The sequence below is a fragment of the Ailuropoda melanoleuca genome, chromosome 1 (assembly GCF_002007445.2).
Source record: "Ailuropoda melanoleuca isolate Jingjing chromosome 1, ASM200744v2, whole genome shotgun sequence".
NCBI classification, from domain to species: domain Eukaryota; kingdom Metazoa; phylum Chordata; class Mammalia; order Carnivora; family Ursidae; genus Ailuropoda; species Ailuropoda melanoleuca.
Window position 1 is genome coordinate 199405138 of NC_048218.1, and position 24102 is coordinate 199429239.

Consider the following 24102-nt stretch of genomic DNA (forward strand, 5'->3'; position numbering starts at 1 on the left):
GTGCTTGGGTGGCTGTCAGTTAAGCATCTGCCTTTGGCTCAGGTCATGATCCCAGGCTCCTGGGATCAAGTCCCGCATGGGGCTCCCCCCTCCACCCCGCTCGTTCTCCATCACTTGTGCTAATAAATAAAATCTTTAATAATAATAATAAAGATATTTAAAGGGACAAACTGTCTTACTACTAAGGATATTTAATTGAATGCTTCATCATTTGTCAGGGATGCAACAGAAGAAATTTTGTCCTATGTGAGAGGTAAGACTAGGTTCCTTTGGCAATAAATTCTGACCACACTCATATTAAGCAATAACTCCCATTCCCACTTGTCCCAGCCCCTGGTAACCTCTATTCTATTTTCTGTCTCTATGAATTTGCCCATTCTAGGTATTTAATGTAAGTGTAATTACACAATAGTTCTTCTTTTGTGTCTGGCTTATTTCACTCACCATAATGTTTTCAAGGTTTCCCCATGTTATATCATGTATTAGAATTTCTTTCTTTTTTTTAATTTTTATTTTAAGTAGGCTCCATGCCCAACATGGCGCTTGAACCTACAACCCTGAGATCAAGAGTCGCATGCCCTACTGACTAAGCCAGCCAGGTGCCCCAGAACTTCCTCCCTTTTTATGACTAATACTCCATTTTATATATATACTACATTTTATCTATTCATCTATTCAAACACTTGGATTGTTTCCACCTTTTCTCTATTATAAATAATGTTGCAATGAACATCAGTATGCAAGTATCCAAGTCTGTTTTTGATCCTTATGGGTATATATACTCGGAAGTGGAACTGTTGGGTCAATATGGTAATTCGACTTTCAGTTTTTGAGGAACTTCCACTAAGAATAACATAAATACAATATTCACAATGAGATTTCAATTCGTGCACATTAGGATAACTATAATCCAAGGAAAGGAAAGGAAAAGGAAAATAGCAAGTGCTGGTGAGGATGTGGAGAAATTGGAATCCCGATGATGGGTGGTAGGAATGTAAATGAATATTGGTGGGAAAACAGTTTGGCAGTTATTTTGATATATGTCACAACATGGACGGACCTTGAAAACATTTCACTTAGTGAAATAAGATACAGAATGTCAAGTACTGTATGATTTCACTTATATGAGGTATTTAGAATAGGCAAATCCATAAAGACGGTAAATAGAAGAGAGGTTACCAGGGGCTGGGGAAGGAAGAAGGAAGGAATTATTTTTTATTTTTTTATTTTTATTTTTTTTAATTTTTTTAAAGATTTTTATTTATTTATTTGACAGAGATAGAGACAGCCAGCGAGAGAGGAAACACAAGCAGGGGGAGTGGGAGAGGAAGAAGCAGGCTCATAGCAGAGGAGCNGAGCCTGATGTGGGGCTTGATCCCATAACACTGGGATCATGCCCTGAGCCAAAGGCAGACGCTTAACCGCTGTGCCACCCAGGCGCCCCAGGAATTATTTTTTAATTGGTGGAATATTTTTTTTTAATTGGTGGAGTTTTTGCTGGGGACGATGAAAAAATTGAGGATATAGGTCATTATGGTTAACAACATTCTGAATGTATTTAATGCCACTGAATTGTACACTTACAAATGGTTAAAATATTAATATATTTTACCACAATTTTTTATTTTTTTTAAAAGATTTTATTTATTTATTCAACAGAGATAGAGACAGCCAGCGAGAGAGAACACAAGCAGGGGGAGTGGGAGAGGAAGAAGCAGGCTCACAGCAGAGGAGCCCGATGTGGGGCTCGATCCCAGAACACCGGGATCACGCCCTGAGCCGAAGGCAGACGCCCAACTGCTATGCCACCCAGGCACCCCCCACAATTTTTTAAAAATAAAAAAAAAATTAAATGTCAAATGATTCCTTGAGCCAATAAAAATTTATTAATCAGGACACAATGCAGAAGAGCTAAAGCTATATATCAGATATTTCAACCAGAAAGGCATTTAATACAAGGACTAAGATGGCTATCATTCAAAATATGGGAGGACATTAAAAACAAAAAAAAAAGGAAGGATTAAGAATCAGAAATAGCCACTGGAGTGAGGAGATAAAGGATACAATGCAAGCCAGGGGTCTAAAAGCTACTGCCATTACTGGCTCCGCATATGAAGCTGGTATTAAACATTGGAACCTCGGTCCAGACACCTCAACTGCTTCTATTCATTTAAATCTCACAACTTTGGTAACCACCCAAAGCAGCAGCAAAAACAAGTTTTCCTGTCCTCTTCCTTCCAAATTGTAGGAATTCATCTAGTGGAGAGAACCTAAGCTGCATCCACATTTGATGGAAGGGAGTTCAGGAAATGCACTGTATTTCATCACTTGCAAGACGCTGAAGTATTAAAGTGAAAATTGGGTACACTTATTTTATAATCAATAGCATATCATGGTTAACTGGCAATATTTTATTTTAGAAATACAAAACAATGGTGAATCTTAGAATCTGTGGCGTCTTAAATTTAATAAAAAAAATGTTAATTTTAGCTTTCTAATTAGAAAAAAAAAAAACACCTCTATAAGCTCTCTAAACAGGGGGACGTGGCTGGCTCAGTGTGAAGCATGCAATTCCTGACCTCAGGGTTGCAGGTCTGAGCTCCACGTTGGACATAGAGATCACTTAAAAATAAAATCTTAGGGGTGCCTGGGTGGCTCCGTTGGTTGGGTGGCTGACTCTTGATTTCAGCTCAGGTCATGATCTCAGGGTTGTGAGATCCAGCCCTGAGTCAGGCTCCACACTCAGCTCGGAGTCTGCTTGAGATTCTTCCTCCCCCCCTGCCCCTACCCCCCCCCCAAGCCGAATCACACTTGCTCTCTGTGAAATAAATAAAATTTGTAAACTAAACTAAAATTGTAAAAAAAAAATTTTTTTTTAAAAAGCCCTCTAAACAAAAACATGTTCTCATATTATCTTCTAAAAGCTTTACATTTTTGCATTTCACATCCAGGCACTTAATGTACCCAGAATTTTTGATCACTTTGAGGTTAAAGTCCAAATTAATTTTTCCAGTACCATTTATTGAAAAGGGCATTCTTTTCTCACTAATTACCAGCATACACCTGTCATATATTAAGTAACCTGTATCTGTCATTCATCAAGTAACCTATAATTACAGATTTCCATCCATCTATCACTAGACCAGACTACTCACAACAGTGTCTTAATTACTATACTTTGTAATAAGTCTCAATAACTGGTAAAATAAGTCTTCCCATACTGTCCTCTTTGAGAGTGTCTTAGCTACTTTGGCCCTTTATTGATTTGCCAGAGAATTTCAGAATCAGCTTTTTAAGTTCCACCTGAACAAGAAAAAAACCAAAACCAACAAACCAACCAAAGAAATAACTAATGCCTTGATTGGAATTACATCAAATATATAAATCCATTTGGAGAATAATACCTATACAATATTGAGTCTATCAATCCATGTACATGGTATTTTGCCCCATTAGGTCTTCTTTAATTTACTTCAATAGGCTCTTTACACTTCATTCCAACTCACACCTCAGACCCTTATCTGGAATCTTTCTCTCTGCCTAAAGTACATTCTTCATAATTTCCTTTAAAGATTTTATTTATTTGACAGAGAGAGACACAGCCAGCGAGAAAGGGAACACAAGCAGGGGGAGTGGGAGAGGAAGAAGCAGGCTCCCAGCGGAGGAGCCCGATGTGGGGCTCGATCCCAGAACACCGGGATCACGCCCTGAGCCGAAGGCAGACGCTTAATGACTGCGCTACCCTGGCGCCCCTGGATCTGTTTCTTATTCACAGTGCTATTTCCATGCATGTTATTATATTTTTCTTTTTAAAAAACTTATTTTGAGGTATATGTACATAAAGCAAACTATACAGTTATATGTCAATTATATCTCAATTTAAAAACTACCCACCTTAAATTATATTACTTGAAGAATTCTACATACATACATCATGTAATTTTAACTTGTGTGTTTTTTACTACGCTTGGTTACTTATGACAGTGTAGTAATTACTGCCCTGGAAAAATTATTGGTGGCAATCCCCTTCAGAATGTACGGCCTTTTTCCAAATATAATTTGCCCTTCCTTCTGACAGGCCTTGTGAGTACTACCAGTTTGAAACCAGGAACTATGATAAATGGTTTGAGGGTCCCTAGACCACGCAGGCAGGACAAATCTGAGTTGCTAATCAGTGTGAGGGCTTAAACTGTGGTCACAACTTGAAGGATTTATTTTTCTTAATTTCCTTTTTCTTCCCCTGCTCCAAATCTACAATCCCCTATATATGGGAGTGGGTAGACAGTTTAGTTCCATTTCACCCTTAACCTAATGATGGAATCCTTGGAATACCATCTTAAAATAGAGTCGTTCTCCTTTCTGACTCTCACTTTGGATGAACTCTAGGCCTTGACTTCTATCCTCTTCATCCCGCGAAGTGTACCAAAACAAAAGGCCAAATCTAAATAGACTGGCAACTGCCCCTACAGCAAAAGCTACTTCATCCTCTTATTTCTCTGGATTCCTGCCTTTTTCCTAGAATTTGGACTTGCAGCTGTCTATTACCTCTTCAGCTCTTTAATTCCTTTAAATTTTTTAAAAATAATGTTTCCAAGATTTTTAGTTGTTTTCATCAAAAGGGTTGATCTGAAATAACACAATCCACCATTACTGAAAACAGGAATCAATTTCCCCTTTCTATGACAACACCCCTATACTATCTTAAAATTAAATTCAGAGATAGCCTGCCTAAGTGAAATTTTAAAAGTAAAACACTAATTGTACTTTCAATCATATGAAAGAAATAAATTAGTAATAAAATTATATTTATTTCAAATGTGCAGGCAGTTATTAAACACAATGAGGGTATCAGATGCTCATATTTATACAGAGAATCACTACAACTATAGTAGTTACAACTGTAGACTGAGAGGAAAAGTATTTGAGTCACCCAATAATGTGCAAGTGGCATTACCAACAATTATGTGATTTCTGAAGTGGTAAAGAACTCCTGATAAAGTTCTGATCGAAAATTTTAATATTCCTCCAATTTATGTGATAACTCAATTCCTGCAACTTTTCATGTATATTAAAACAATGCCTCATACCTAAAACAAAATTAGTTTCTAAGCTCAGATCATTATTACCACTTTTTTCACCTACAAAGTTCAACAAGTCACTCTAAGTCCTATGGTTATTCAAACAATTCTTAAATGTGCAGACTGTCCTGACCACTCAGAGAGCTGACTTCCCTGGTCCTTGATCATTAAAGGCTAATGCCGCCCTCCTCCCCCATATTTGGAACAACCAAAACACCTCCAAGTATTTCAAAACTGCCCTCTGGGGAAGAGCTGCCGACACACAGACCTACTGTATGTAGGAGACACAGAGATGCATGACCAAGCTTCATCTTCATGGAAGGAATTGCTGCCCAGCTTATGAGGACAGTGAGCAGACAGCATCCAAAGGTTACCTCCTTCAAAGTCCACCTTAACTGTGGCCCACATCAGGCAAGGAGGCTCAGCCATTTGGCTCCTGACAGGCAATCCTCAGTCCAAAGCTCCACACTAATAGGCAAAAGTTTTATGAGGCCCACATCACAATGCAACTTCATCCTGTGCCCAATCCTCTATCCTGCCTCTTCCTTTCATAGGTGTTGATTCCTAGTAAATATTGCACTGCAAACAGTGTCTCAGTATCTACCGTCGGAGAACCCAAGCTTCAACAGTGACACAGTACATCTTACTGCTGAGTCTTTCCCTAAACATTTTTGGTGGTTTGACCTTTTCCCATCTTGAATCTACCCTACAAAACCTTACCAATTCAATCGTCCTTAAACACTGCTTTCGTTGTTTATTTTAAACCTCCACTTTCATCCCACTGCATATAATATAAATTTTTTTCAGTCTAGAGGGGCCTGGGTGGCTCAGTCGGTTAAGCAACTGCCTTCAGCTCAGGTCATGATCTCAGAGTCCTGGGAGTCGGAATTCCTGCTCAGCGGGGATCCTGCTTCTCCCTCTCCCTCTGTCCTCCCCTACCCCCACCCTGTGTTCTCTCTCTCTCTCATAAATAAAAAATGTATTTTTAAAAAAATTTTAAAAAAATTTTTTTCAGTCTATAACTATTTTCCACAATGCAGTCCTGTCTAACATAGCCAAATTTTATTTCATACAAGTCACTCAACTATAAACATGATGGTCCTGTTCCTTAAACAAAAGTATTTCTTTTTCTTTTTTTTTTTTTTTAGATTTTATCTATCTATTCATTCGACAGAGATAGAGACAGCCAGCGAGAGAGGGAACACAAGCAGGGGGAGTGGGAGAGGAAGAAGCAGGCCCACAGCAGAGGAGCCTGACGTGGGGCTCGATCCCGTAACGCCGGGATCACGCCCTGAGCTGAAGGCAGACGCTTAACCGCTGTGCCACCCAGGCGCCCCTAAACAAAAGTATTTCTAACTCCGGTTCTTTGCGAAGTCTATTCCCACTACCTATTACATCTTCTTTCCTTCCTTCTACCTGCCTAGGTTAAACACTAACTTCCATCAAGACCTCATTAGCCTATAATAACATTCCACTTCTGAACTCCTTCATCATCCACTCTGGCACTTAATCACATACTGCCATGTGCATGCCCTGTTTCCTCCATCAAGAGTGTTTTCTTTTAGGGATGCCTGGGTGGCTCTGTCGGTTAAGTGTCCAACTCTTGATTTTTGGCTCAGGTCATGATCTCATGGGTGATGGGACTGAGGCCCACGTTGGGCTCCACACTCAGCGGGGAGTCTGCTTGAGATTCTCTCCCTCCCCCTCTATCCACGCCCCACCCCCCCCACACTGTCTAAATAAAAAAATAAATAAAATCTTTAAAAAATAAAGTGTTATCTTTTAGAAGCCTCCCCCCTCCCATATAAAATCTCATGCACAATTTCAATGTAGTAACTTATAAAGTAGAACTACTTTGGTTGAAGCAGAAATTGCCTCCCTACCCTCCACAAGCCCACTGAGTCTCTTCCTTGCTACTCTTAACCCTCAGAAACTCCTTGAGGTAACCTCACAGTACCCAGTTTTTAAATCTGAAAGAGAAAAAACAAAACAAAAACCCTACCTTTATAGTACTGAAGAGCTTATCGCTGCATTAACCGGAAAGCTATGGTTAAGAACAGAAGTAGAGAAGAAAACTGCCATATTCCAGGTGAGCGATAACTATCTGAGCTAAGAGTACTGAGAAAGAACACAGTAATTTAAGTAGAGGTACTGCTAAGCAATGAAAAATAAATATGAATTCCACATAAGCCTTGACTTTAAAAGGGTCCAAAGTAGCCAGTAGCCACATGTGACTATTTAATCAGTTAAATTTTAAAATCCAATTCTTCAGTCCTCCTATACACATTCTGAGAGCACAGAAGCCATCTGTGGACATATTAGCACAGAACATCTCTCATGACAGAAATTTTGGCTGAATGACATTGGTCTAAAGGGAATGGACAGATACCAACAAAAACTATAATAAAATGATACCAAGTATACTTTGAGATACTATGAAAGCACAAGGCAGAGGCACCTAACTAGGCTAGGCCTTGGAAAGAGGCCTTGGAAAGAAGGAAGGCTTCCTGCAATAAGTGAGCTAAGTCTGAAAGGTTTGGATAGGGTGAGGACAGGGGAAGGAATTTGTATTTCAGGCAACAGGAAAAGCATGAGCAAAAGACAAGTCAAACTTGGAGAGCCTTTGAAAGAAAGTAACAGGAAAACAAGTGCTTCACTGTACAGTTTAAAAATTAAACTACAATGATGAGGATGCTATTCCATATAGACAATTTAAACATTCAATAAAATTTCAGTATAGAAAGAACCAAAGAATTGTTTTTGAAAAGAAAATTAGTAACCAGACCTCTCCATATTTAGCTTAAATTCATGGCATGATAATGGCAGATACTTCATGAAGAAGAAATAATTCATGTTCTATTTCCCAATGATTCCATGTCTGTAAGTCAAAATGAGAATGACTCATATCAATTCTTAAATTGCCTTGGCAAGTTACACTTAACTTTGATCTGAGGACCTGTACCAAAAAGTCAGAAGTCTCACAATGCTGTCTGGACAACTGGTAAAATAATTTAATATTGCTTATCAATTTTATTCTTTGTCCCTAGTCCATTCACTCTCATGTGCTCCCAAACAACTTTAAGACCTTCACCTCCCTCCTTAATGCACATATCCCAAAGACTCACTCTTAGCTGGAGTCTTATTGAAAAAGAATAAAGCAACTGGAAGAGAACACATACAGACTCCCAGCATCACATCTACCTACCTATCAACATTCGTATTTATATACTCTGCCTTACCACATATTATCATAAAGTATCCCTGCCCCTATTGAGAGTCATTCCTTACATTTGTACACTAAATCCCTTTCTCTCTTTCTTTCAGGGAGATTACTTCAGCAATGTCCCTCTCTCCTTCGCCCTTCCTTCCCTCTCTCTCCAGAAACCATTAATGTTTTACTCTCTAAGGATTCATTCCTATTACCATATGTCCTTATTTTTTTTATCATTAAAAAAAAATTCCATGACCCCACTTCCCTCACTAGCTATTGCCCCATTTCTCTGTTCCCCTTTATGGAAAATTCTTCACTATCTTCACTTCCCTTTCTATTCTCCCTTAAAATGACTCAGTCAGAGTATCTCCCCTGGAACCTCATCTCAATGCTCTATTCTTGTCTAGATCACAGGACCTCTACTTTGTTAACTCCAGTGATGAATTCTTTTATTTATTCGACAGAGATAGAGACAGCCAGTGAGAGAGGGAACACAAACAGGGGAGTGGGAGAGGAAGAAGCAGGCTCCCAGCGGAGGAGCCTGATGTGGGGCTCGATCCCATAACGCCGGGATCACGCCCTGAGCCGAAGGCAGACGCTTAACCGCTGTGCCACCCAGGCGCCCCTCCAGTGATGAATTCTTAGTATCTTACTTAACCTAGCAGCATACACAACTGACCACTCTCTATTAATAAACTTTATTCAATTTCCTACCTTACTGGCTCCTCCTTCTCAGGCTCCTCCTCTTTTCTCCAAACTTGGCTCTCTTTTTTCCTATCTATGCTCATTCCCTTGATAACCACATCAATATCACAGCTTTAAATACCATCCAAATCCCAAATTTAGAGTTGGCTAACTGTTACAACAAATACACTCAAAAGGTATAAGGACTCAAATACAATGAAAGCTTATTTCTTATCCATCTAATAGTACTAGGTTGTTGAAAAGGTTAGCAATCCATGCAGTTCAGAAACCTAGGCTAATGGTCAATCTACCATTTACAACAGAGGGCTTCCAACTTACCCTAGGGATCCTCACCAACCAGAAGGGAAAAACAGGAAGGAAGGTGTTTGTATGGACCAGACCTAGAATTAGTGTTTATCACATGTGCTCATATTACATTAGCCAGAACTTAATCATATGACCACACCTAAGTACTAAGGAAAAGTATCTAAGTGTATACTCAAGAAGAAAGTTAAGACATACATATGGCAAACAGTCTGTTACTAGGCCTCACTCCCAAACTCCAGACTCATAACAGCTTACTCAATATCTTTGACATCTAATTGATATTTCAAACTTAACACACCCCAAATTGAATTCTTAATCTGTGCCCGCTTGTCACCTCTCTTTCTTGCACACCTCACATTCAATCTATCAACAAATCCTGTTGGCTCTCCTTTAAAAACATCCAGAATCTGATCATTTATCAATACTTCTACTGCTTCTGATCTGGTCTAAACCACTGTCTAGATAATTCCAAAAGCCTCCTCCCTGGTTCCCCTACATCCACCCTTGTCCATTTATAGTCTACTCTCTACATAGCAACCGGAACGTTATTGTTAAAAAAGTTACTCATGTAACTCTGTTCTGACTGCTCAAACTTTGAATGGTTATTCATTTCACTTAAAGCAAAAGTCAATGGCCTTTGGTCACGCTTCTGTTCCCACTCCTACTCCAACACCTCTTAGATTTCACCTCCTACTACTTGCCTCCCTTCTTTATGCCACGGCAGCAACTTTGACCTCCTTGCTGTTTCTGGAATAGGCAAGGCACATTCCTGACTCTGAACCTTTGAACTTGGTTCTTCTGTCTGAAATGCTTTTCCTTTACCTTCTAAAATCTTTGCTCAACTAAAGCCCTTCCCTAATCTATTTTAAATTGCAAACCTTGTCCTGTTCTACTTTTATTTTTCCATAGTACTTATTACTTTCAAATATACTATAATAATTTTCTTTTTGTGTGTCTGTCTGTCCCTCCCCCACTACATACACACACCTCCACCAGCATATAAGCTAGGAAGGGCAGAGATCTTCTATTTGTTTTCAAATGTACTCCTAAGAACCTAGAGTACTACCTGGTATACTGTAGGCACTCAAATATTTATTGAATACTTGAATACCTATTGGCCTATGAAATGACTTAATACAAGTCATCAATATAGTTTAGAAGGATGACAAGGAAAATGGTGGATCATAGCTTTAAAAATATCAAAGTCTAACACAAGTCTTTAACACATTTTTCCTATAAAGTCATGAGATATGGTCTATGTACTCTCATATTAATACATTATACCTCTTTCCTATGGAATGCTTAGTAAAAGTATCAATATGTTGGCACTTTGTTTCTTTAACTCTGTAGTGGTTTAAAGATAACGCTGAATGTAATCAACATTCCAACAGTTCTATCAACAATCAACATTCAAACAGTCCTATCAAATAGTCCACCAACAATCTTATATTAAGAACTACCAAAATTTTGTAACACCTACAGCCACAAGCTGTCACTGAACATTCTAAAAAATGCCATAAAGACTTCTGAAAAGAAAAATTTTAATATATTTATTTTTTGTCTTGAAAACTGACAGAAAAATAACACTACTATAATTTTGTGAAGTCTTTAACATGTTCACAATCTCATTTTATTCTCATACCACTCCATATGGGAGGCAGAAGGAAAATCAAGCAGTGTATGAATGGCTATGACACAGAACAGTTGCTATAACTATTTAAACCATTCTTTCAAAGACCCACCCATGATAACCAATAACCAAATGTTTCCTTCATTTTTTTTTTTTTAAGAGAGAGAGCACACATGCAGGTGAGATAGAGGAGGGGCAGAGGAAAGAGAATCCCAAGCAAGCTCCACGCTCAGTGTGGAGCCCAACTCAGGGCTCAAATACATGACCTGAGGAGAAATCAAGAGTGGGTGGCTTAATCCACCCAGGGTCCCCTTCCTTCATAAATACATATAGAAACTTAAGTGTCAAACTCAGTAGCAGAAAAATCCTCTGCAACAGAGTTACCAAAAGGTTACACTAAATTTTCATGCATAATGAAACTTAACTTCAGATTGTGTAACTTGATGTTAATATGAGAAGACACCTGCAGGAAGAAGATATGGGTGGAATATTTCAAATGTTAGAAGCATGTAAAAACTAAGGGGAAATGAACACTTTCTGTGGTTGTACACTAGGAATATAACGACTATAATGAATTGTAATCTCCTCCCTATCTGAAGTTCTGATACTATTCCCATGGAAATACAATTACACAACTGTGTAAGAAAGCAATTTTGAGTTATTTAGGAATAACAATAGTACTTTACCTTTTTATATTAAAAAAGTTATACGGCAATAATTGCTTGGTATTCACAGAAGATGCTTTTTATAAATCCAAGATCTACAAAGAACTTCTCAAACTCAATACACGAGAAACAAATAAACAAATCATAAAATGGGCAGAAGATATGAACAGACACTTTTCCAATGAAGACATACAAATGGCTAACAGACACATGAAAAAATGTTCAAAATCATTAGCCATCAGGGAAATTCAAATCAAAACCACACTGAGATACCACCTTACGCCAGTTAGAATGGCAAAGATAGACAAGGCAAGAAACAACAATTGTTGGAGAGGATGTGGAGAAAGGGGATCCCTCCTACATTGTTGGTGGGAATGCAAGTTGGTACAGCCACTCTGGAAAACAGTGTGGAGGTCCCTTAAAAAGTTAAAAATTGAACTACCCTATGACCCAGCCATTGCACTACTGGGTGTTTACCCCAAAGATACAGACGTAGTAAAGAGAAGGGCCATATGCACCCCAATGTTCATAGCTGCATTGTCCACAATAGCCAAATCATGGAAGGAGCCGAGATGCCCTTCAACAGATGACTGGATTAAGAAGCTGTGGTCCATATATACAATGGAATATTACTCAGCTATCAGAAAGAACGAATTCTCAACATTTGCTGCAACATGGACGGCACTGGAGGAGATAATGCTAAGTGAAATAAGTCAAGCAGAGAAAGACAATTATCATATGATTTCTCTCATCTATGGAACATAAGAACTAGGATGATCGGTAGGGGAAGAAAGGGATAAAGAAAAGGGGGGTAATCAGAAGGGGGAATGAAACATGAGAGACTATGGACTATGAGAAACAAACTGAAGACTTCAGAGGGGAGGGGGTGGGGGAATGGGATAGACTGGTGATGGGTAGTAAGGAGGGCACGTGTTGCATGGTGCTGGGTGTTATACGCAACTAATGAAGCATCAAACTTTACATTGGAATCCGGGGATGTACTGTATGGTGATTAACATAATATGATAAAAAAAAATTAAAAAAAAAAAGAAGATGCTTTTTATAATGCATGGGAATTAAATTACCTCCACATAACATTACCAGAAATTATGCTAAGAACTCTAAAAAATACCTACATAAGACTCTTAAATTAGTAATTGTTCACTTTTCTCCTCTAAGTTACACAAAGATTTCTAAGTAGAGGGTATAAACTTTAAAAAAGGAAAAGCGATTAGACCCAGGCTGACAACAAAAAACATACAGGTTCCAATAACTATTTATAATGTTACTGTTGGAGCTATTAATCCCCTTTAATGTTAAAATTCCATCTAGGGGCACCTGGGTGGCTCAGACAGTTAAACCACCCACCCTGATTTCAGCTCAGGTCATGTTCTCAGGGTCCTGAGATTGAGCCTCATGGCAAGCCCCCTGTGGAGCCCCACGTCAGGCTCCATGTCCAGCTCCATGTTGGGCATGGAGCCTGCTTAAGATTCTCTCTCTCTCTCTCTGTCCCTATCTCCCCACTCCGTCTCAAAAAATAAATAAAACCCCATCTTAAGACCAAAGAGATACTTATTTTCCAAATATTGTAATGTAGAAGATACAGTTTAAAATTCCTACATCAATAGAGGAACACATCTAATCAGTATTTTAAACTGCTTCAAAATACTCAAAGATAAGTGACTAATTCAAAGCATCCTAAACTTTCAATTAATTTAAGCTGTTCTAAAAACAGAAAGTCATTTTTTGTGTTAATTTAATGGCTATATATTTACTACAAGAAAAAATATAAGAATAGAGTATTTCTCAATTTAAACACAAAGTATCTTTTACAATAAGGGAAAGTATTTAAAAATATTTTTTAAAGATTTATTGATTTAAGGGAGTGTGCACAAGCGCCAGAGAGTGGGGGGGTGGCTGAAGGACAGGGAGAGAAGCAGACTCTCCAATGAGTGTGAGCCCAACAGGGGGTCTCCATCTGAGGACCCTGAGATCATGACCTGAGCCCAAACCAGGAGTTGGACGCTTAACCAACTGAGCCACTCAGTTGCCCTAGGAAAAGCATTTTTTTAAAAAACACACTAATTTTGGAACAATAGTTGCAAATGGACTGCCAAAATGTTGAGTTTCTCTCTCCCTAGAAGTGCAGTTTCAAAATTTGCAAGGTAATCAAATACAATTGGAATAACACTCCTTATAACATGAACAAAAGTCTAGATGGTACTTACCTTACCAATGGTCACACAGACCTGAACTAGTCAGCTATTCAAGACTTGCGCTCTATGAACACACTTGCTGATTTTTTGGCTTTTTAATATCTAAATGAAAAGCATGATGAGAAATATTTTATATTGGAGGGGGTCCCCCTAAGCTAAGCAATAAAAAGCTATCACCAGTGTAATAAAAAAAAAAAAAAAGAGATGAAGGATCGTATGGGCCCCAATGAAAAAAGGCAGAAATATGACCAACAACCACCATATGCATTATCCTTAGTAAAAACAATTTAATGAAGACTCTAAGATTAATAAAGGTGCTAATTCTGGAAAATCACAGAACATGACACAGGTTTCAAATGGAAGAACTCTTAGAATGAAGATGGAGAATAACATAGTATAAACTAGTATTTTCCACCAACTGACATTTTCAGTGACTTCTTTGCTGAGTAAACATCGTAATATACTCACTTTCACCCATACGTATCTTCATTACAGTTAATATTTTTGCAATATGGTAAGAAGAACATTATTGACTTTTTTGTGCAACCAACATCCCCTTCATTTCTTATAAAGAAATTAATTTTGGATATAACAGGTTTTCTTTACCTGCCATTTTTCATGAACCTCACCACCAAATAATTCAAGATAGGAGTGTACTAATTATATATAGCAGTGAATCTTAAGCTTTTGGGGGGGGAGAAAACACCTTTTAGAATAAGAAAATTATTGACCATTTCCTTCCAAAAGTATAGCTAACACAAGAAATCAAAAAAATCAAATTTTGAAGTTCTAAAAATCCTAAAAATTGGATATATCTAATTTTAAGAATTTACTATAAAGCTATAGTAATAAAGATAGTGTGGTACTGGCCAAATAAGAGACATAAAGGTCAATAAAAGACAGTACAAAACTCATATATATAATCAATTGATTTCAATAAAGGTGCCAAAGTAACTTGATAGAAAAAAAGGTGTTCTTCAACACCTATGAAACTGGACACCGATATGAAAAAGAATGAAGGAACTTTAACCTCTACCTCACAACATATATAAAAATTAACTCCAAAGGATCACAGACCTAAACATAATAGCTAAAGCTATAACATTTCTAGAACAAAAACATGGGAAAAAATTTTATGATCTTAAGTTAGACAAAGATTTACCGAATAAGACACAAAAAGCAGGAAACATGAAAGAAAAAAATGATAAATTGGACTTCATCAAAAATAAATCTTCTCTTCAAAAAGCAATTAGGAAAATGAAAAAGACAAGTCACAGACTGGGAGGCATGTGCAAAACACGTATCTGATATAAAGGACTTATATCCAGAATATAAATATAGCACTCTTACAACTCCACAAGATAAATACTGAATAAAAGGATTAAAATGAGAGATTTAATCAAAGAAAATATATGGGTAGTAAATAAGCGCGTATTTACTAGAATGGCTAAAACCAAGAAGACTGACAATACCAAATGCAGCCAAGGATACAGAATAACTGCAACACTTATTCACTGTGGGTGACAATACAAAATGGCACTAGTTTGGCAGTTTCTTTTTTTTTTTTAAATTCCAGTGTAGTTAACATACATTGTTATATTAGTTTCAAATGTACAATACAGTGATTGAACAGTTTCATATATTACCCAGTGCTCATCGAGATAAGTGTACTCTTAATTCCCTCCACCCATTTCACCCATCCCCGACCTACCTCCCCTACCCGTCCCCTCTATAGTTAATAGTCTGTTTTTTGGGGTGCCTGGGTGGCTCAGTTGATTAAGCATTTACCTTTGGCTCAGGTCATGATCCCAGAGTCCCAGGATCAAGCCCCATATTGGGATTCCCTCCTCAGTGGGGAGTCTGCTTCTCCCTCTGCCCCTCACCCTGCTCTTGTGCTCTCTCTCCCTCTCCCTCTCCCTCACAAATAAATAAATAAAACAACAACAACAAAAAAAAAGAGTCTGTTTTGGGGTTTGTCTTTTTTTTTTTCCCTTTGTTCATTTGTTTTGTTTCTTAAATTCCACATGTAAGTGAAATCATACGGTATTCATCTTTCTGACTTATTTCATTTTGCATTATACTCTCTAGATCCATCCGTGTTATTTGATCATTCTTTTTTACAGCTGAATACTATTTATACACACATACACACACACACACACACAGATACACCACTTCTTTATCCATTCAGTTGATGGACACTTGGGCTGCTCCCATAGTCTGGCTATTGTAAATAATGCTGCAATAAACACAGAGGTGCATATATCCCTTCAAATTAGTGTTTCTGTATTCTTTGAGTAAATATCCAGTAGTGTGATTACTAGATCATAGGGTAGATCTATTTGTATTTTTGTGAGAAACCTCCCTACTGTCTTCCACCAGCAGCCTCACCAGTTTGCATTCCCACAAAATGCAGTGCACGAGGGTTCCTTTTTCTCCATATCCTCGCCAACACTTGTTGTTTCTTGAGTTTTTTATTTTAGCCATTCTGACGGGTGTGATGTGATATATCTCACTGTGGTTCTGATATGCATTTCCCTGACGATGAGTGACGATAAGTATCTTTTCATGTGTCTGTTGGCCATCTGTATGCCTTCCGTGGAGATATGTCTGTTCATGTCCTCTGCCCATTTTTAATTGGATTGGCAGTTTCTTATAAAGTTAAATATATACTTACCATACAACCCATCAACCTCGCTTCTAGGTCCTTACTCAAGAGAAATGGAAACAAATATCTACACAAAAACTGAACCCAAATGTTTATAGCAATCTTCACTGTAACTGCTGAAGAGTAAAAACAACCCTACCACCCATCAGCTGGTAAATGTATAAATAAACTGGGACACATCCATACAATAGAATATTACTAAACAATAAGCAGAAACTAATTGCTGACACATACAACATGGGTGAATCTCAAAAACATCAAACTAAATTAAAGAAGCCAAATACACAAACCCCATACTGTATGATTCCACCATATAACTTTCTGGAAAAGGTAAAACTAGAGATCAGACCCATGTCTGCCAGGAACTGAGGGTCAGAGAAGGGGACGGAATGCAGAGGAACTAGGAACTTTTTGAGATGATGGAAATGTTCTGTGTCTTGACTGTGGCAGTAGTTGCAGGATCATGTACATTTGTCAAAACTCATCAAACTGTACAGTTAAAATGGTACATTATGGTATATGTAAATTATAACCGAATAAACCTGATTTTTCTCAAAAGGCAATTATGAACTTCCTATAGACCTCTAACCCACACCTTAATCTCAGAACTTCTAATACGATATAATTCAGTCTCCCCTAGACCAGGAGTCTGAAACTTTGGCCCATGAACTGCACCATCAATTCTTTTAATACAGCCCAGAAGACTAGTCACATTTTTAAATGGTTGAAAAAAATCAAGAGTATTTCATGACACATGAAAATTATATGAAATTCAAATTTGAGCGTCCATAAGTAAGTTTTATTGGAACAGTCAGGCTCATTTGCTTACACAGTCTATTAGCTGCTCTTGTGCTATAATGCCATTGTTGAGTCTGTTGTTTTGACAGAGACAAAGCAGTTAGGCCCATAGTGCCTAAAATTTTACTATTTGACCCGATACAAAAAAATGTTTGCTGACCGCTTTTTCGACGCATGTTGTTGAAATTTTCCACAGAGATTATTACAATTGAGAAGATTCATGCCAGTACACATCTCTCTTCAAACACAGGAGCTCTAAAATTTTCACAGCCATAAAACCCTTTTTTTTTTTCAAGAAAACCAACATGTAAAGCAGATAAATGAAGAACTTCAAGAGTTAAGGTGTGGGGGGACTAAACACAGCCTTCAGTTAACCTCTGAAGAAGGCCCTTGAAACCCCCTAAACTGTGTTTTTCAAAATGCCTGTTGGAACCAATTGATTGTCGATCTAGTAAACTGACTTGTAAGTAGCATAATAAAAAGAGCAATGAAGGGGCGCCTGGGTGGCACAGCGGTGAAGCGTCTGCCTTCGGCTCAGGGCATGATCCGCTCAGGGCATGATCCCAGCGTTATGGGATTGAGCCCCACATCAGGCTCCTCTGCTATGAGCCTGCTTCTTCCTATCCCGCTCCCCCTGCTTGTGTTCCCTCTCTCGCTGGCTGTCTCTTATCTCTGTTGAATAAATAAATAAAATCTTTAAAAAAAAAATAAATATGGGGCACCTGGGTGGCATAGCGGTTGAGCGTCTGCCTTCGGCTCAGGGCGTGATCCCGGCGTTGTGGGATCGAGCCCCACATCGGGCTCCTCCGCTATGAGCCTGCTTCTTCCTCTCCCACTCCCCCTGCTTGTGTTCCCTCTCGCTGGCTGTCTCTATCTCTGTCGAATAAATAAATAAAATCTTTAAAAAAAAAATAAAAAATAATAAAAAATAAATAAATAAAATAAAATCTTTAAAAAAAAATTAAAAAAAAAAGAGCAATGAAAAGTACAGAAAAAGAGTGCATCATACCTAATAGGGTTCCATTCACTATTTCTTTCACTAAATATCTGAGTACCTACATGCTAGATAATGCTGCAAAAGTATCTTTTAAAAAAAAGTCCAAAACAGACAAAAACTGTTTCTCCTATGTATGTATCAGGGTAACTTAAAATCTGAATTTCTTACAGTGTTTTGTGTGTGTGTGTGTGTTTTTTTAATTGTCCTAGAGCTCTACAGTAATTTGAAAACTACCATCCTATGGTACATTTGTCACAAAAGTGCTGTCAATAACTGCAGCCATATTACAAGAATGAAAGTGATGTTTCATTTAATGTTATAGAGCTTCCAGAAGACTTAAAGTTAATTGAGTTCAGAGTAATTTTTATATTCTGTATTGAGGGCATTCCCAAGACCCAGAAAGGAATGTAATGTTACTGGGCATCAATTTCCCTCTATATGCATAGTCTTGATATGGGAAGAAACAAGACTAATAGTTTTTTAAGCCCAAGAGAATACATGGAAACCAAAATAATCTCAGAGGGTAGAGGGCAGAAAAAATAATTGCTTAATGTTAGGGTGTAGTCTGTACTAAGAGTTTCTTCTACCATGCTAATTATGTATGATAGTAAATTAGGTTGGTAGCCAAAAGAAACTAAAAAATAAAGACTACCTCCCAGAACACGTCAATGCCTCCAGCAAATATTTAACAAAGGAATGGAACAAATGAGACTATCTTTTTGGTTCTTATATTAAGTTATCTATGACATTATGACTATAAAAGCATTGCTTACTTTTAAAAAAGAGAAAAGCTCCTAAACAGGCTCACCTATTTTGAATATAGTTCTCTATTGCTGATCCTGACCTCAGAGAATAACCAATGTAGGTGAAATAGAGAACGAGTAAAAGACTCAATTCAACTTCTGAGGAAGACAAAATCCAGTAAGAATTACTGACAATAAAGGCTTATTGTAATGGCAATTTGAGGCAGAAATATAGGAAGCATAACAACATACTGCATTTTCTAAAACAAGGGGATTGTGATACAAAATGTTCACTAAGTACACAGCTAAATTAATATCAAGGTGTCTAAGAAAACAAAATGCAATTTGCAATTCTAAAGGAGAAGACAACTCTATTATTGGGGAAAATGAATAAGGAAGAAAGCTAAGCAGCTGCCTCATTCTTCAACAGGTAAGCATGAGGTCTTAGAAAATGATAGAAAACAACGTAGCCTGCTCCTTTCCTCTCTTCCCCACCACTCACAGAACACAGGTTAACAGTTGCTAGAACAGCTTCCAATTCATCCTTATCAGGAAAGCAAGGGACAGGGAACTGAGAAAGTCAAACTTCTCTAGCCTGTTATCCAAATATAATTTTTCTGGCATATTATCCAAACAAGATTAAATCATGTTTGCTCTTAGGTTTACAACATTCAAAGATTTGAGCATCCAGTACCAACATTCCTTTCTTATCTATTTACTGATAAATGATTCCTTTAACAGCCAGCGTATGTAAGTGACTGATATCAGAGAGTTTTCTAAATAAAAGAAGTGAATGGAGGCCTAAAGGAGAGAGGGAGGGAGAGAGGGAGGGAAGAAGAATACACAGAGACCACTAGAAGTACTAAAGACAAAAGCTATTTTATAGTTATGCCTAACAGATTATGTTTTGTCAACCTTCAAAAATACCCAGACAAGTATTAACAGCAATACCAGAACCACACAAGCACACAGTATCCTAACGGGACTACGTCTTTTTAGGAGTATGAGGTAATCCAACCTGGTTTCACATGGCTCATAAAGATGTTTTTAACACAGTGGACCACATTATAAAGAAGATCCCATCCCAGAATACTGCTTAGTCAATGTATTATTATAATTACACAACTTAACTAAGGCTGGTGATAAGAAATCTTGAAACAATATAATTTTAATTGTAATGCAATTTTAAGAAGCTCCTTCTACAGAAACACAGAAGAATAGTTAATAAATCACACCCTGGTATATCACATTTTTAAAAATAAATGTATTTATTATACCATATGGTCATGTTATCTCATATTATACCATATGGTCATGGAAAGAAACATTGGGGAAATATAAATGGTCAGAAGTAAAGGTTTAATGCCAAAAGTATAAGCACATTCACTTCATAAATATTTAATAAGCTCCTGTCATTTACCAGAATATCCTATTTTGACATCTACAAAGTAATACAAATACAGGACATGAAATTTGTTCATGTCCCAACACAATTTAAAAACTAAAATCTACATTCTACGTTCAAGATGTTTGATAACAGTAAAAAAAAAATCTCTAATATCCAAGAAAAATGATTAGATTAAAAAAATCACAGTATTACCTAATGAATTGTAAAATGTTTTGCTGTATTAGTTTAAAGATATTATAAACCCACATATATTGTATTATACAAACATAAAAAAAGTTTTGGATACACACCAAAATGTTTATACTAATTATATCCTAGTGGCAAGATTACATATTTTTTTACTTTTTGTACTTATAGCTTCCTAATTTTTCAATAATGAATGTGCTTTCCCTCTATACTCAGAAATTTTAATGCAGCTGAAATTTCCCTCTGAGAAACTTTAAAAACAAAAACAAAAAACTATTTTACTGTCAGGCAACAGAACTCTTTAGAATAAAATGTGTCATTTTACACAAGCATAACTTTTCATTTCTTTCCATGCACTTGGCAATTATATCTCTTTAAGTATGCATAAGAAAGATAGTTAAATTAAAAGGCCACAGTACATATCAGTTTGCACTAAACTGACAATACCAACTTCAAATTTTAAATGATTTCTTGGAGGAATGTATTCTGCCATCCATAACATTGATTCAAAAGATCTCATTTTTAATCATTCATTCCCCGCCTCCCCGATGCAAATACCTTTTATTATCAGCTCCTATAAGAAATTATAGAAGGAAAACTATTCATCACTAAACATTAAAACCTGAGAGGAGGAGGCAGTACGAAACACTTCTAATTAAATTTAGTTAGGAATATCCTTGTAGTTTCAGGAGATACCAATATGCTTTCCAATGATTGGCAATTTAAACTTAAATTCATTAGTGTAGTGGTTCTCAAGCAGTGATACATGAGAACTGCACAGAAGTGTGCCAAATACCAAAACTTATGGCGCTCTCACCTACTGAATCAGAATCTTCAGAGGGCAGAACTTAAACAATCTGGCCCTTTAAAATAAGATAGCGGAGATTGTACGTAACAAAAGACTTCTCTGTATCACTGCAAACTGTTCTACTAAGTCTTAAAGTTCTCAATGTAAACAATGTTATAATCAGAGAATTACAATTTCATGACCCATACCCATTAATTTATCCATTCTTCTACTCTGTAATAGTCTTCAAAGTTACAATTCAACAAAACCACACACACACTACAGAGTAAAGCAAGCCTAGAGGCACCTGTGCCTGGTAAGACAAAGGCATATCCGATTCATGGAAAAAATAGACAGCAGATGTGACCCCTAGTATTTATCCATTAAAAACAATGTATCCTAAAAATAAATTTCCATGTCAACGGAACAAAGCTGTTTATAAATAAGAAGGAATGTGGAGGTGTGGGGAAGACAAGAGGAAGCTTCAGCAAGTTAAGAACCAAAAGCCAGGAAACAAGGCCAAATGAATGGTAACTGGGGACAAGGAAATCAAAATAAACTAGGAAATGGAAGAAGGAAAGAGCTCTATCCTTAGAATCCAAGATTGGGGAAAATGAACAGATGTTAGAGGAAGCTGATCCGAGCAGAAATGAAAACTAAAAATTAAGTGGAAAGTCATGCAATTTAAGAAAGAAGAAGAGATATGAGAACTTTAGATCAAATGATGGTACAGAACACATCATGGGGGGCGCCTGGGTGGCACAGCGGTTAAGCGTCTACCTTCGGCTCAGGGCGTGATCCCGGCGTTATCGGATCGAGCCCCGCATCAGGCTCCTCCGCTATGAGCCTGCTTTTTCCTCTCCCACTCCCCCTGCTTGTGTTCCCTCTCTCGCTAGCTGTCTCTATCTCTGTCAAATAAATAAATAAAATCTTAAAAAAAAAAAAAAAAAGAACACATCATGGGCATTGATGGAGGTGGTATAAGAGGCCGAAAAATTATTATCATTGTGAATAAACTGATACTAGAGCAAGCATATGGGATGAATTTCCAAAGTAAAGATGATGAAGCAGGAAAAGGAGCATTGCACACAGAAGAATGAGACGTTGAGAATTGGGAAACCAAATGCAAGCAGTAGGAAGGAAAGAGAACTCTGAGCAAAGTCAATGGAGTAAGTCATGTTATCTAATCAATAATTACAAAGCACAGTTATTATACTAAATATTATCTCATTGTTTGCAAAATATAATAAAGTGTATTATTTTATACAGTACAACGCCAAATACTAAATAGAATAAATTTTCCTTAAAAACCAAATTAAATAATTTGACAAGGTGGTAAGAGGGGGAATAATGCAAAAAACAGGCTGACAGAAGCAGAAGCCAAAGAGGAAAAAGTGAAAGGTAAAAAAACTGGGACAAAAAGGAGGACAACAGTAAGAAATCAATCAAATCTATTTAAAAATGGGTAGGAAAAAATAAAGAGGTGTGAATGCACAATGGAAGACTAACCAGAAAGTGCCAGTATGCAAGTGAAACCTGATGGAATCCTGACAGCTTCAGGATTCACAAAGTAAGGAAGGAGCTCCAAAGCGTCCAGAAGGATTTGTGAAGATAATAGATAACAATGTTACGGAGCAATAGAATGCTTCAGAGGGCCTAAAGAGAACTAGAGTAAGAGAAGTGCAAAAATGGTTCTAAGTAGAAACTGAGGCTAGAAGGCTGGCAGGTCCGACAACCGGCAAAAGAGCGGAGCAGCAGATGGGAATGGGATGGGACCGAAGGGGGGGGGCGGTTTTACCACTCAGCACCGACAAACAGAAGAACTGGGGGCCTGACACCGGGATGGAAAGAAGAACGGAAACAGTGGGATTTAAGGCTGAAAAAGTCAAGATTAAATCAAAATATCTGCTGGGTAAAACAGGTGAAGAGAAATCCCCCAAACAAGTAGAAAAGTGGAGGGGAGGGCAGCGGCCTGAAAAGGGGGACATCAGGGAGAGCGGAGGGTAACGATGCGCCCCATCACCATGTAATAATTACAACAGCAACTCAGACTGGGGTCCGGGCCCCGGCTACTAACCTACATCTATTCACCTGGATGCCGCCACCCTTCCCTGCCCCCCCCCCATCCCAAAATAATGAAAACATCGAAGAGATGAGAGCCTGGCTACCTTCAGCCAGCCGTGACCTTCTCGGACCAACCCTGAGTCTCGCCCCCTACTGATAGCCTCCTGCTCAACCAATGCTGCCCGAATCCCCCAAGCCCGGGTGCGAGTCAGGGAAACCCCGCCTGGGCCAGTGTGTGTTTACGTAGCGAGGAGCTGCAGGACGGAGAGGGACAAGGCGGCGATGCCCATCTCCCACCCCGCAGAACCCAAAGAAGAAGGTGGCTGAGGGCACGAGAGCCCCCACCGCCACCTCTTTCCCCCCAAAAAACACCAGCCAGCCGAGCCCAGAGCCCGGAGGGGTGTAGGGTGCGCCGGCACTCACCTCCTCGGGAATGGCAGGGTCCGCAGCCGAAGAGGCCGCGGCGCCGGCGCCGGCCTCGGGCTCCATATCCCCGTTGAACAGAGCCTGGTCCTGCTCCGCGCCACCGCCGCCGCCACCGCTCAGCGCCGCCATCTTATAACCGAGAGCCGGGGCCGAAGCGACCGCTGCTGGGCGGGGAGGGGGAAGGGAGGCGGAGGCCGGAGGGTGGGGGGCGGCG

The 24102-nt window shown here is 38.4% G+C and overlaps 1 protein-coding gene across 6 annotated transcripts in view; it reads right to left on the bottom strand.

Moving 5' to 3' along the window:
• Positions 1-24096, bottom strand: part of BRAF (B-Raf proto-oncogene, serine/threonine kinase) — a 166683-nt gene extending 142587 nt beyond the window's left edge. For all 6 annotated transcript variants that reach the window (XR_004618970.1, XM_019802239.2, XM_034638190.1 and 3 more), the window contains exon 1: positions 23886-24096. Coding sequence is in view for 5 of the 6 variants with exons in the window: in XM_019802239.2 (XP_019657798.2) it covers positions 23886-24017 (132 nt within the window). In the remaining variant the exon portion in view is untranslated. The remainder of the gene's footprint in view (positions 1-23885) is intronic.
• Between the last annotated feature and the right edge of the window lie 6 nt (positions 24097-24102).